This window comes from Ornithorhynchus anatinus, chromosome 1, assembly GCF_004115215.2.
Source record: "Ornithorhynchus anatinus isolate Pmale09 chromosome 1, mOrnAna1.pri.v4, whole genome shotgun sequence".
NCBI classification, from domain to species: Eukaryota; Metazoa; Chordata; class Mammalia; order Monotremata; family Ornithorhynchidae; genus Ornithorhynchus; species Ornithorhynchus anatinus.
In genome coordinates, this window is record NC_041728.1 from 115107334 (window position 1) to 115121359 (window position 14026).

Sequence of the window (14026 nt, forward strand, 5' to 3'; positions counted from 1 at the left end):
TCTCGTTATATCCCGGCTAGACTACTGTGTCAGCCTTCTCTCTGACCTCCCTTCCTCCTCTCTCGCCCCGCTCCGGTCTATTCTTCACTCCGCTGCCCAGCTCATCTTCCTGCAGAAACGATCTGGGCATGTCACTCCCCTTCTTAAACAACTCCAGTGGTTGCCTATCGACCTCCGCTCCAAACAAAAACTCCTCACTCTAGGCTTCAAGGCTCTCCATCACCTCGCCCCTTCCTACCTCTCCTCCCTTCTCTCTTTCTACCGCCCACCCCGCACGCTCCGCTCCTCTGCCGCCCACCTCCTCACCGTCCCTCGGTCTCGCCTATCCCGCCGTCGACCCCTGGGTCACGTCCTCCCGCGGCCCCGGAACGCCCTCCCTCCTCACCTCCGCCAAACTGATTCTCTTTCCCTCTTCAAAACCTTACTTAAAAATCACCTCCTCCAAGAGGCGTTCCCAGACTGAGCTCCTCTTCCCCCTCTACTCCCTCTGCCATCCCCCCTTTACCTCTCCGCAGCTTAAGCCTCATTTTCCCCTTTTCCCTCTGCTCCTCCACCTCTCCCTTCCCATCCCCACAGCACTGTACTTGTCCGCTCAACTGTATATATTTTCGTTACCCTATTTATTTTGTTAATGAATTGTACATCGCCTCGATTCTATTTAGTTGCCATTGTTTTTACGAGATGTTCTTCCCCTTGACTCTGTTTAGTGCCATTGTTCTTGTCTGTCCATCTCCCCCGATTAGACCGTAAGCCCGTCAAATGGCAGGGACTGTCTCTATCTGTTGCCGACTTGTTCATCCCAAGCGCTTAGTACAGTGCTCTGCACATAGTAAGCGCTCAATAAATACTATTGAATGAATGAATGAATGAATGAAGTCGACTTCAGTCGCCAAGTGCCCTCCCCACCTTCTGAGTTATGACTCTTTGGTTTTGTGTCTTCTTTTCCATGCCCTTCTTGGCCTTTGCTCTCTACATTTTCCCCTGACCCTTTTCCTCTTATCTATTCCTTGACTTTGAATCCATTTCTTCCCTTTCTCCTGAAGCCTCCTTTGCTAACAAAGGTGAATGATTTCCGCCATCAAACAGGATTCTAAAGGAATTGGTGTCGAAAACACAATCTAGGATGACCTGATTTCTAAAATAATAATAATAATGCATACAGTAGTCCTCTGGAGATTTTAAGTAGAAGTTGTTGTCTGACTTAATTTTTCCTGTTGAACAGTATTAGTTTTAAAAATCTGGCATGTTTTTAAAGTTGTCTGCAGTGGAGAAAAATAGGGTATGTGTTGATGAATGCTTTCATCCTTTTCCTTCTCTCCTTTGCCTCCTTTTCCAGGTGATTTTAGACTTTTCTGTAATGATATTAGAGGCAGGGAGTCCTCTCCATGCCTCTGGTCCTGCCAGCAGACTGTCCTCTCATCCCATCATAAGGGCTGAGTGTGCTGAAGCAGGGCCCCATTGAGGTCTAGCCATGACTCCTTTATCGGTACTGCCAAAGCTAGGCTCCGAGAGATAAGTGGTCAGCATTTTGGGAAGGGAGAATAGAATATTGTTTTCCAAAAATGTCCATTCTGCCTCTATACCCTGGTGACTGCTTAGGGCCATATTAGGGGATGTGATCGAGCAATCTGTTATTATCTAGAAAGTCTTGCATCCAAACAAGTAAAGTCTAAGATTTATCTTTCAGATTTCCAGTTTAATATCAAACGCCACCAATGACCTAAAGCGGGAAGTAACCATTCTAGAAAAAAAGCTCCAGGACTCTCAAGTCAAACTTGTGGAGAAAGGTGAAGCTAAAGAAAAAGAAATCCAGAGCCTCAAAAGAGTCATTACAGAGTTTGAGTCGCGCCTCAAGAAGGAAATTGACAGCAGTGAATCACTTCGCCAGGATTTGAAGAGGGAAATAAAACAAAAGACAGATGAACTGGAAAGAGTTGCTCAGGAGCAAATGCAGCTAAAGAAAAAGATTAATCAGGCTGAGGAAGAGGTAAGGATCAAATTCAAGAAAAGTTTACTTTGAATTAATGGTAGATCTATATGTTATCATCAAAGAACAATTCATGCTGCAACTCTACTGAATATGAATCAGTGATAGCAGTCAAACCTGGACAGGGAAAAAAGTTCAAATATTAGTGGCAAGTAAACAAGGAATAGTTTAACTCCAGGCAGCTGGTATGGTGAACATTACAAAGTGTGGAGGAAAGAGAAAGTTATATTAGTGATGTGTTTAGTAGTAAGTAGCTATGGTAGAGACAGATTGGAATATTCAAATGATCAGTAAGAGCAAAGTAATGGACAATCTCTTTTAAAGACTTAGAGCAGTTGTTCATTGTTTACAATCTTGAAGACATTCCAGGTTCTTAATGAATCAAAAGTTAGAACCCAATTATTATATAGTATTATATGATTGTTGTAATCATATATGCAATCAGTCAATGGTATTGACTGCTTACTATGTGCAGAGCACTGTAGTAAGCTCTTGAGAGAGTACAATACAACTGTTATTTATGTTCCCTGAGCACTGTGGGCTTACAATCTAGAGCGGAAGGTAGATATTAATAAATATTAAACAAATGTATTCTTGGAAAAATTAAACAATATGAAATAAGGGATGCTGGAGAACAACCTTATAAAAGCATATGCAGTGTACTGAGGGATTCACAAGGCAATGATAGCACTCTAGTCTTGGTTTCAGATTCTTGAGGGAAAATATCCACAAACTAATGTAGATGAAGTCTTGGTCATTATAAAACTCCTACTTTTTCCTGATCATAAACCCTTCCTCTTCAGGAAATGTCCCAGAAAAACCTATAGGAGACTCAATTAAAAATAAGGGTGGGGTAGGAGGAGGACTGTGATTTTTATAAAGTATGGATAAACTGTCAAGCTGAATAATGGTTTATAACCATCTGAGAGATCCAAGTTGTGACTAAGGAAACAATCACCTACCTTTGAGAGGTGCATCAGCTCTTTTAAACTATTGGATTCCATTTGAGTCTCTGGAAAAGATCATTATCTTAAGCAGTCTCATTGGTAATCTCTTTGATCAGTCAATTGTTCAATGTTTTTTTATGAGCAGGCTATACTAAACGCTTGGGAGAATACAATGTGGAGTGCAGTACAACTCGTTGACACTATTCCTGTCCTCCTAAGTTTACAGTCTAAGCAGGGGTGACAGTAAAATAAATTACAGGCAGGACAAGCAATTGCATATAAAGATGGGCACATGAGTCCTTTTCTCTTACAAGGAAGTGAATTTCTCAAGTACTAGATGTGATGCCAAGACTCTGATTAGAAAATGACTTCTTCCAGTGCATTAATGGCAAGCTAGTGGTATGTCCCCCCAAAACTGTCACTCTCACCAGGCAGGCTACAGTCTGATATACTCCTAGGGTGCTTGGACTCCTTTGGGAAATATCTTTCGCATGTTTTTAGAAGACTTTGTGAAGACAGGAATGTTGTCAGAACTGGGGATGGAAGAAGAGGGAGTGGGGCTGGGTTTACATACTTTGGAGTAGGCGGGGCCAGCTTTAGACACCTCAATAGGAAAGGTGCCTTTAAATATAAATAAATAGAAATTAGACCTTGCAGAGTAATAAAGTGGCTCTGCAAAACCACCTGTCTTTTTCCCATCATCACTCAATCAGTCATTTATTGCACGCTTTCTGTGTGCAGAACACTTGGGAGTGTACAACATAGCAGTTGGTAAACACGTTCCGTGCCCAAAAGGAGCTTAGAGTGTAGAGGGGAGAGACAGACATTAAAATAAAATATGGAATTGTATATAAGTGCTTTGGGGCTGAGAGCGGGGTGAATAAAGGGTACAAATCCCAAATTCAAGGGTGATGCAAAAGGGAGAGGGTGTAGGGAAAATGAGGGCTTAGGCAGGGACGTCCTCTTGGAGGAAATTTAATGTTCATTCATTCAATAGCATTTATTGAGCGCTTACTATATGCAGAGCACTGTACTAAGCGCTTGGAATGTTAATAAGGCTTTGAAGGTGGGAAGAGAGTTCATCTGTTGGATATGAAGGGGGAGGGAGTTCCAGGCTGGAGACAGGCTGTGGGTGAGGTATTGGCGGTGAGATGGACAAGACTGAAGTACAATAAGTAGATTGATGTTAGAGAAGTGAAGTGAACATGTTGGGTTGAGGTGGGAAATCAGCAAGGTAACCCAGCTATCTCAAAATAACACCACACAAAAGCTCATTTGTGTATGGGGTGGAGATGGACCCTATTTTAATATCATGAAGAACCTTAGCTGGAAAACACCTCTAAATTACGAATTTTGACATTCATCATCCATTATACTGATCTCCCCTGTTGGAATGAGACCAGAATGGTCCTCTTTTCAAAAGGAGGGTAGAAATTGCACCAGCTAATGACCCTTGGAAACTCCCGTATGTGAATGCTATTGTTTCCATCATAATGCAAATCTATGTTTTCGAATTATGCATTCCTAGAGGTTTATAGAATCTGCTATTGTGCTTAGCTTTGGATTTGAATGTCAATTAAGATGAGATATCATTTGATTTGGGGGGTTTTGGGTACTCTCTGAAGTGCATTATGTAAGCCGATAGCCGGTGTAGTCAGCACTTTTTGTTTATTCAGGCACTTCCTTGTTATCCAAGCAAAATCATTTACTGTTACTTGCCTTGTTATAGTTTCAAAGTGATAACCAAACTATGCCAAAGTCTTGCTGCCTCCCTGCTCAGAACAAGAACGTTTGCTTGCGTGACTTTGCAGTTAGAAAACAACAAAGACTATTCTTAGCCTGGTAGAGGGACACAGTGCCTTGGTGAATCACTGTAAAAGGAACCGAGTGAAGTCTTTGGCCTCCTTCGAAAGGCCCGTCTATTTCTCTGCCCTCCTAGTGTGCTAAGGGCTTCTTTGCTCCACCTCTTTCCCTTCCCCAGCATCTGGGCTTTGAAAGAAAGCTGAGTTCCACGCAAGCCTTGAGCTTTCGATATTGGTGCTTAGGTCCTCCTGCCACTAGGAGGATTCTTGTGGAAAGGCAGTGATAAGATAAGGGACCTATTTTCGTCACTGCATGCCATGTGATTCTGCGTAGGTCATGGAGGTCATCTTTTAATTGGAGCAGTGGGGAAAATCCTAATGAAGTTCATTAGCTAGATTGTAAACTCTCTGGGAGTTGTGACTTTTTATTTTATGTTTTTTATTTTATTTCCAAGCACCTGGGACAATGCTCAGTAAATTGTGTTGACACTGAAAACATTTATAATCCTGTGGGACAGCAATTTTTTTCTCACTGAGTTGGTCAGGTCCCCTATGCAATATCAGCCACCACTACATGTTAAAGGCAGGATTTACCCAGTATGTTTCTAAACATAAGTTGCAAAGTACAACAAACTTGAGAGCTTGGCAAGGGATGGTATTTGCCGCACTACAGTGTGAGCCTCTTGCGGACAGAGATCATGTCTCTAAACTTTATTACTCCATTTTATCTCCCAAGCACTTAATAAAGCGCAGTGCACACGGGACAGGGTGGCGGGTGTGTGGAGGGAGTGTCAATAAATACCATTGATCATTTTTTTTTAGTACTACACGCAATAAGATCTCAATAAAAACCATTGATTGGTTGACTGCTTTGTGTGTGTGAGCACAGTGTGGTTGAAACTGTGTTCCTATATTGGATTTTTTTATTTTTACCTCCCCCCCTGCCCCCACCCAGTGAATTTCATCAGTGATGTCTCTGAGTACAAAGGACAGCTATATATAAACATTTTGATTCTCCATCAGTCAAAGGCTGAGCGAATTACACCCTTCTAACCTCGTAAGGCAGAACCAGGTTGTGATCTCCATTGTATAAATAGACAAATGTGGACACGGATTAAGGGATTTGTCTAAGGTTCATAGTGGGCAGTAGTAGCAAAGTCAAGAATAGAACTCAAAGTTCCTAACTTTCAGTCCTGTTTTTAGTTCACAGGACCATCCTGGCACTAAGAAATAAAGGAGATAGACCTAATCCATTGCTCTGAACGCTAATAAAAGTGGACTCTGTTGAACCTTGAAGAAGAATGAGTTCCAGAGCAGTGGGCCTTCCACCAAGGACAGCCTGTCCCCACCACAGAGTTCAAATCTGCAAAGTGTTGGCAGAAATGCCCCATCTCAGCTACTAAAGCAATGAGTTATATGTTCCCTCAGCCTTTTATTTGTCAACTTTGGTGGTGGTTAGTTGCCTTCGATAGTTTTTCAGAGGCCAGGTTTAAGTTTGTGTTTTTTCATGAGCCTATTTCTCTCTTATGAGTTTTGAATTTTAATTTTAGTCAAATAATTGAATTTGGTTTCTTCTCTGTTGAGGACCAACCATTTCAGTTCAATCAGCAATCACTTTGATCTACAAAATCACAGAGTTTTTCATTCTTGCCTTCACCTTAGTAAGAGTAATTTAACATGCCCAAAACACAACACCTTTTCTTCCCACTCAAACCATCTCATTCCCCTGATTTTCCCATTAATGTAGGTAACATCACCGTCTTTCTCATCTCACAAGCCTGTAACGCTGGCATTTCCTCAACTCACCTCTCTCATTCAACCGACTTATTCAGTGAGTCGCCAAATCCAGTCAGTTCTACCTTCACAGTGTCTCTAGAATTTGTTCCTTCCTATCCATCCAAACTGCTACCATGCTGGTCCAAGCACTTCTTGTATCCCACCTTGACTACAGAATCCCACTTCCCACTGACCTCCCAGTCTCCAGTCTCTCCCCACTCCAGTCCATATTTCACTTTGCTGCCTGGATCATGTTTCTTTTTTTTTTAAAAAAAAAAGTCCAGCACATGTTTCCTCCTGCCTCAAAAACCTCTAGTAGTTGCTAATCCATCTCCACATCAAACACAAACTCCTTACCATTGGTTTTAAGGCACTAAATCATCTCTCCTCCTCCTACTTAGCCTCACTCCAACCCAGCCTGAGCATTCCACTCACCTAATGCCTCTCTGTGCCTTGATCTCATTTTTCTCGCTAAGTACCTCTTGGTCATTTTCTCCCTCAGGCCTGGAACTCCCTACCTCTTAATATCTGACAGACTACCACTCTCCCCATCCTCAAAGCCTTCCTAGAATCATATTGTCTCCAAGAAGAACTTCTTTAACTTCTCATTTCCCCACCCTATTGACCCTCATTTCTATCAGAGCTTAGAACAGTGCTTGGCACAAAGTAAGCGCTTAACAAATACCATCCTTATTATAACATCACCTATGCAGTTGGGTCTGTACCTCTTAAGCATTTTGATACTCCATCACCACAGCAGTAAAACACATGCCAGTCAGTGGTATTTATTGAGTCCTTGCTATGGGTACAGACTACCTATGCAATATCAGCCACCACTACATGTTAAAGGCAGGATTTACCCAATATGTTTCTAAACATAAGTTGCAAAAGCACAACAAACTTGTAGTACAGTACAAGTATTTGCCGCACTACAGTGTAAGCTCCTTGTGGGCAGAGATCATGTGTCTAAACTTTATTAGTCCATTTTACTCTCCCAAGCACTTAATAAAATGCAGTGCACACGGGATGGTGTGGCGGGTGTGTGGAGGGAGTGTACTAAGTGCTTAGGAGAATACAATACAATAGAGTTGAAAGATATGATCCCTGCACACAAGAAGCTGACAGTTTAGAGAGGAAGGCAAGACATTAAAATAAATAAATTATAGATGGGGGAAAAGCAGAGTCTAAGGATAGGGATGTGAGTGCTGTGGAGTTTAGACTCAACTGCTTCCTCTACCTGCAGTTTATTTTAACGACTAACTAGGTTGTACTCTCCATGAGGGCAGGGATTGTGTCTAACATTTCCATTGTATCGTACTCTCCCAAGTGTTTAGTGCAGTGCTCTACACACAGTAAATGCTTAATGAAATACCCCTGATTATTGATAAGATCTTTTAAGTGCTGGGTGCAGCAGACCATCATACTAAGTGTTGGGAAAGAATACAAGGTCGGAGATTAGACACAGTTCCTGGCCCTCAAAGGGTCAAAATCTACATACATAAGCAGGGAGAGTGGACTGGAGACAGACATATCAGGAGTGATGAAATAACTGAACTCTAAAACAGCGTAAAAGACAAAGACAGATACTGAAAATAAAAACACAAATCAGGTAGGGTGCTATGGTTGTCAAAAAGATTTTTAAGCTCCTCGAGGGTCAAAGTCCAGAACATATCCACAGCCACAGTGACTACTACAGAAGCCACCAGTCTTTCTGGGGGGTTTTAGGTAGGCCTCACGTTGTGGGTGTTTTTCTCTCTCCTGCCAAGATGGTGGAAGGCAGGACAAGATGGACATTCCTCGATGGTGTAGAGGAGAACTAGTGCAGTTCCCAGGGAGGCAGCATGGCTGGCTGTCCAATCAGGGGGACACTGAAGGTGCTCACCTGTAGCTGAAATCCCCATGGCCCAGTGGGCACGAAGCATGCTGAGAACAGGGGCCCTAGGTGGTGCGGAGGAGAGACGGCAGTTCCCCGTTGCCTCGCTCAGCCGTGAAGGAGCTTTTCTGACCAAATTTTTCACTGCTATCTATTTTCTGAAATTAAGCTTTTCTCTTAGTCTTCTTGCCTAAAGAATACATCACCTTAGTATAACTGAAGACACAAATGACGTTGTTTTAGAGTAGGGGCCATGGATTACTAAGGGGTCAGGTTCAAACTTTTCAATTTCCTTAAATAAGAAAAAAAAATCCCCCTGGTCTTTTAAAGGAAAACTTTCATAGGCTTAAAAATTAATGCAATTCAGGAAACTTGGGTAGAAACACAAAATTGTCTTAACTGTTACTCTGAGAAAAATAGGGAGATGGTTGCCCCCAGATGTCTGTTTACAAAACATTTAATTCCATAGTTTTCTACATGTGTTTTAGGTGCATGATGATGGCATTGGTATGAGTGTGTACACCTGCTCCTATATACATAAATCCACCCACCCCAGCAACACACTCCTTTCCTGTCCCGTAAACAGTTGTAGAAATTAGTTGCATGTGTTTGCTTATTTTGAACTGAAGAAACATGTGGAATGACTAACCAGCAGGATTGCCCACCTTTACCTTCTACACCAAATTGACTTCTCAGAAAGGTGGCTACAATTCATTTGTCATGGTAGTCCTCTATTATGTTTGACAATCCCAATCCAGTCCTCAGGGAGATCTCTGCCCCACTGGTTAGTTGGGGCAGAACTCCACAGGGAGTTGGAATCCTGGGCATTTGGGAAGAGCCACGACTCTCAGAGGACTCTTTGTATCGCAAGAGACAGAACCCATTCCCTCTCCTACCTCGCTCTTGCCTAGTTCACAGTGCTATTTCTTCCACCTAAAAATAGCTCGTTGGAAGGGGATAGACTAAGGTCAGATTGCATGGGAAAGAGCAAGGAAGGAGCACATTTTCACCCAAGAGCTCCCTGGTTCACTCTTCAGAGGTCCCCAGAACCTTAAACTGATATGTACCTCAGAGCCAATTTCTGAACTATCTTCATATGTGTTCAAGTCATTTGTCAGCAGCTAGTTCCCTTTAAATTGAACCTGGTAAGAACAGGGACGAGGATATACCCCTTGCGGGGCCCAAGGCTTTGGGATTTTCTGTCCTAGACATGCAGATACAGAATGTTGTGAACTTGTTAGGACCCTGGTGAATGATTCACATAAGGTCCTAGAGGCTTGGTTACCTGAAGTTTAGAAGACAGGAGAATACTGTCCCTGTCTTTTATAGTTTTACCCGATAAGATGACCTATTGTCAGATTGCCTAGACTCTCTAGAGAGAAGCATTTGTCTAAAAACAAAAAAATATATAGGGAAAGAGTCCATGTATTGACCCTTAAGGTTGTGGTTACTGGGATGTTTTGGCAAAATTAATATAAACCATTAATGGTTCAAGAAATGTTTCCAACTCCTGTGTGCCTGGAGGCACCATCCAACCTCAAAATAAATCCAGTCAGCACCTTGGACTGATATCTCATCCGTGGAACTGAATCTCAGCCTAACAGTACTAAGTGCTTTACTGATAAGTAAAAAGTTTACCCTAAGACAGAGAAAGCAACTTCCAAACGGATTCTTAGTTTTCCTGACCCTGTTGCCCAACTGCTAGCCTTTTAGAATGAGGGGTTTAAAAAGGGCTTTGTTTTTTTTTTCTATTTTCAGAAAAGTTTTCTTCAGGAAACAGTGCGTAGAGAGTGTGAAGAACGCTATGAGCTGACTGAAGCTTTGTCTCAAGCTAAGCAACAACTCCTGGAACTTAAGAAGCTCAGTGGCAGTTTCCCATTGTCACCGAGTTCCCACAGTCAGGGCAACCTAACCTCATCTACTGCCATGGTCAATAATCATGGAGAGAGAAGGTTTGCAAGCCTAAGCCCTGGAAAAGGATGCCAAATCCCTGAGCTTCCCAGTATCATAAAGCCTTCTGATTCAGCAGCCTCAAATAAGCCCAGAAGCCATGGCAGTTTAGTTCTGCCCGGTCTTTCTTCTCCCCACCCTCCCATGAGAAGAGCCTCTTCAGACCGGGAGACCAGACGCAGGATAGCAACCATAGTGAGGAGGTGGAGTCAGCAATGATTCCTGGGAAATCAAACGAAAAGCCGACGTCTGATCTTTGCAAGGCAGAGAGCATTAGATGATCCTACGGCTAAGAGGTGTTGGTGGCTTTATATGATCAAAGAGTGAGATGAGGGTGTGAAAAACTTCACTGTAGCTTTCTGAATCAATATGTCAAAGTAAGCTCCATAGATAAATTTTCCCAAGGGACCCCCATCTGACCCCCTGAAATTGCCCAAGGAAATCAAGTTCCTCATAAGCTAATTTTCATGCACAGAGAGGGTATCTTTGAAAGATCTCAGCTAAAAAGTTTACTCACAAAACCTTTTCTGTTTTGTTGTCACCTTTTACCGGTATGGGCGTTTCTACGAAAGGGCAATGATTTTGTTTGTATTTTCATTCAGCTGTATAAGAGAAATAGATGCATTAAATATTTCAAGCTGAACTGAAAAGAGGGAGAGCACTTTGGCCTTTAAAGAGATAATTGCAAAGGATTTTAGTTCAAGCATTTGCACAGTTCTTAAAAAAAAAAAAAAGCAGCCACAATGACCTAGTTGTCTTCCTTTTTCTGCCAGAACTAAATTACACTGGTATGTTTCCCCTAGATGCTGACTCTCTCTGTGAGGTTTAACTCCATTCTAGAAAGTAAAAATAGTGACTTCCCTCCCTGCATCTCCCCTACCCACCTTGTCCTAAAAGGTCACTCTAAAAAAAGCATCTCAAGAACCTGAGATAAAAGCATTTTTCCAGAGGGTTGTCGTTCTCGGTTCTGGGCCGATTGGCCCTCACTAGTCTACTTAGCTATAAATACTGATTTCCAAATAATTGTAGTAATCTCAAAAAAGGTATACAATGTCACCTATGACATACATGTCATCAATCGCTAATGGAAAAACCTGTTTTTGATAATCAGAATTAATTCTCTAATCAAGTTATTAAGGAATCATTTAAGAATCCCTTAAAATGCCCAATCTTCTTTCTTTAATCAAAAATCCCCCTTTCCACCCCAAACTTGTCTTCTCTCGAGATCTTTCTTAGCTCTGAAACTTCCCCCCACTGATTTTAGCAATCACCTGCAATCTGAACCTCAAGCATTCTCACATGGGGAAGCTGCTGATGGGAGAACATTCACAATTCAGGGTGCTGGGGAGATTTTGTGAGACTTTTTTGTCCTAATTTTTGAAAGGCCAAAGTGGTTTTCCTTTTGATTGGTTGTTCTTTCCTCTTAGCAAACAGCAAGCTGTAACTGTAACTATTCATTCCCCACATAGCAGCTTGATCTTCCAGTGGGATTCCACAAAAGCCATTACATAAAGCTCTAGCATGACAGTCAGTTGCCATTGCTTCTGCCTTTAGATGGAAATGTTTTGAACTTGAGCCCAATGCAAGAATCACTGGAATTGTGGAAGACTAAGGCGGAATACCTTTGGAGTCTTGTTAAACAAGGTTTTTGCCCCCAGAACACCCATATGAGCCCGAATCTTCATCGGGAGGCATGTCTGATCTGAATTTCATGTAACCTATGAAATTCCAAAGTGGTCAGTGTCCGTGGTGAGTTGAAATACTAATAAACCTGCCTGTCAGTGACATAATTACAAAATCAGTTTCAGATCCCAGAAAAATCACTTTGAAAATTGAATCATGGTTTTCGGGGTGACCCAGGATGCTTCAAATTCATCTAATCAGAGCTGATTCTTTAGAATGAACACAGGAAATATTTGATTTGTGTTTCCTTCAGCCAAGTTTGACTGGCATAAATTGTGAATCACATTCTCCCAGCCCATAGAAGAAAAAGCTTTACAGGATAAGCAATATCAGAAAGTGTGTGAGTTAGTTGTTTAAGGATACATTAAAGGAAAAAAATAAAAACTTGCATCCTTTGCAATCTCCCTTGATAAATTAACTCTTAATACCAAATAAGATAAAAGGCTTTAATTTTTAGGTAGTCCATAGATGAACATTATGGCAAGATTCTGCTCTCAGATGCACACAGTGGGTTGTGATTCTAATAATCTTGTTCTCCCTATGGGCAAGGAATTTCTACTCACCTCGATGGTAGATTTATCCAAATCATGCAACTAGAATATTGCTAAATGAGATTCCTGGGGAGAAATAGAGGCTCTTTTTCTGAAATTTTTTTCTTTTGAAGTTAAAATTACATTTTCCAAACCATTTTTCAAACTCTTATTATGAGATCACTGAGCACTTTTTTGTTCAGAACAAAGTTCTATTTTTTGATAACTGAATTGAAGGCAAATTACTATTAAAATTATGGAAGACCCAAATCTTTATTATTCTAGTGGTCTAAATAGTCTTTATATCACTGCAAATCCCTTCCACATGAAGTGTTATAAAGGAATCCAACTGTGGAACCAGTGCCACCGAACTCAATCGTTTAAATTCATCAGATTATTTGAAACATATTTTTGTGTTAGAAGACAGTACATTATGTTTGAGATTTCTCCAAGTCACAGAATCAATTGAAACAATAGAACTACAAAAACTAAGCTGGAATAATCTTAAAATTATCTTGAATCTTATAAAGATTGAAAATGTATTCCATTGGTGTTTACACAGCCTTCTAATATTAATGTTCAAAGTCAACATATTGATCCTATGTTTTCATTCTTATATAAAGTCTTATAGTTCTGAATTTGAAAATAGTCATGAAAATGTATTTTGGATTGAACTAAGGCATAATAATCTGAACTAACTATATCTTTACTCTTTTGTTATTTGCATCTTTTGTAATGTGACTTCATTCAGTCATGTTTATTGAGAGCTTACTATGTGCAGAGCACTGTACTAAGCACTTGGAAATTACAATTCAGCAACAATTCAGATTATTTCATTCCATGCAGAAAGCTGTTTCAGATTTAGTACTAATTCAATAGCTATAGGGGTCAGTGAAACAAATACTCCTCGCCCCCCACCCCTGGCCACACAGTCTGTTGGCTAAGAGGGAGGGAGGAAGAGAAAAAGGGAGGAAGAGAGAAAGAGGGAGGGAGGAAGAGAGAACGAGGGAGGGAGGGAGGGAGGGAGGGAGGGAGAACGAGGGAGGAAGGGAGAACGAGGGAGGGAGGAAGAGGGAAGGGAGGATGTGCCAATAACCCTTTTAGAAGACAAAAAAAAAGTACTAAAGACTGAAGGGCTTGAAGACTGGAGGGCTTGAAATGACAGATGTATCAACCTCTAGGGAATCTAGAGGAGTTTAGCTGAGACACAGTCCTGGCCTGGAAGAAGACCGGAATCCTTCACAGGAATTTCATCATAACAATACGGGAACCTCCTGCCAGGACTGCGGGTTTTTATAAAAGACTCAAAAGATCTCATTTTAGAGGTATTGCTATTCCCTGGTTAGCGCTCTTTAATTAGTTCCATGAAAATGGGATAAAGCTGAAGAGGACTAAGCAGAAAATTAGTTACCCCAAAAGTAACGGTGAATAAACGTTTCTCTTACACACAAACCTTTATCCATGAAAATATGGTATTT

The 14026-nt window shown here is 41.4% G+C and overlaps 1 protein-coding gene across 3 annotated transcripts in view; it reads left to right on the top strand.

The window, feature by feature from the left end:
* The window catches only part of LEKR1 (leucine, glutamate and lysine rich 1), a 207905-nt gene extending 194711 nt beyond the window's left edge, over positions 1 to 13194 (top strand). For 2 of the 3 annotated variants that reach the window (XM_029067557.1, XM_039912760.1), the window contains 2 exons: positions 1688 to 1987; positions 10144 to 13194. In XM_029067557.1, the coding sequence (XP_028923390.1) occupies positions 1688 to 1987; positions 10144 to 10554 (711 nt within the window). In that variant the 3' untranslated portion in view covers positions 10555 to 13194. Of the gene's footprint in view, positions 1 to 1687; positions 1988 to 5939; positions 6253 to 10143 lie in introns of those variants that run through there. The other variant, XM_029067580.1, reaches the window with a different exon arrangement.
* Positions 13195 to 14026: the final 832 nt, after the last annotated feature.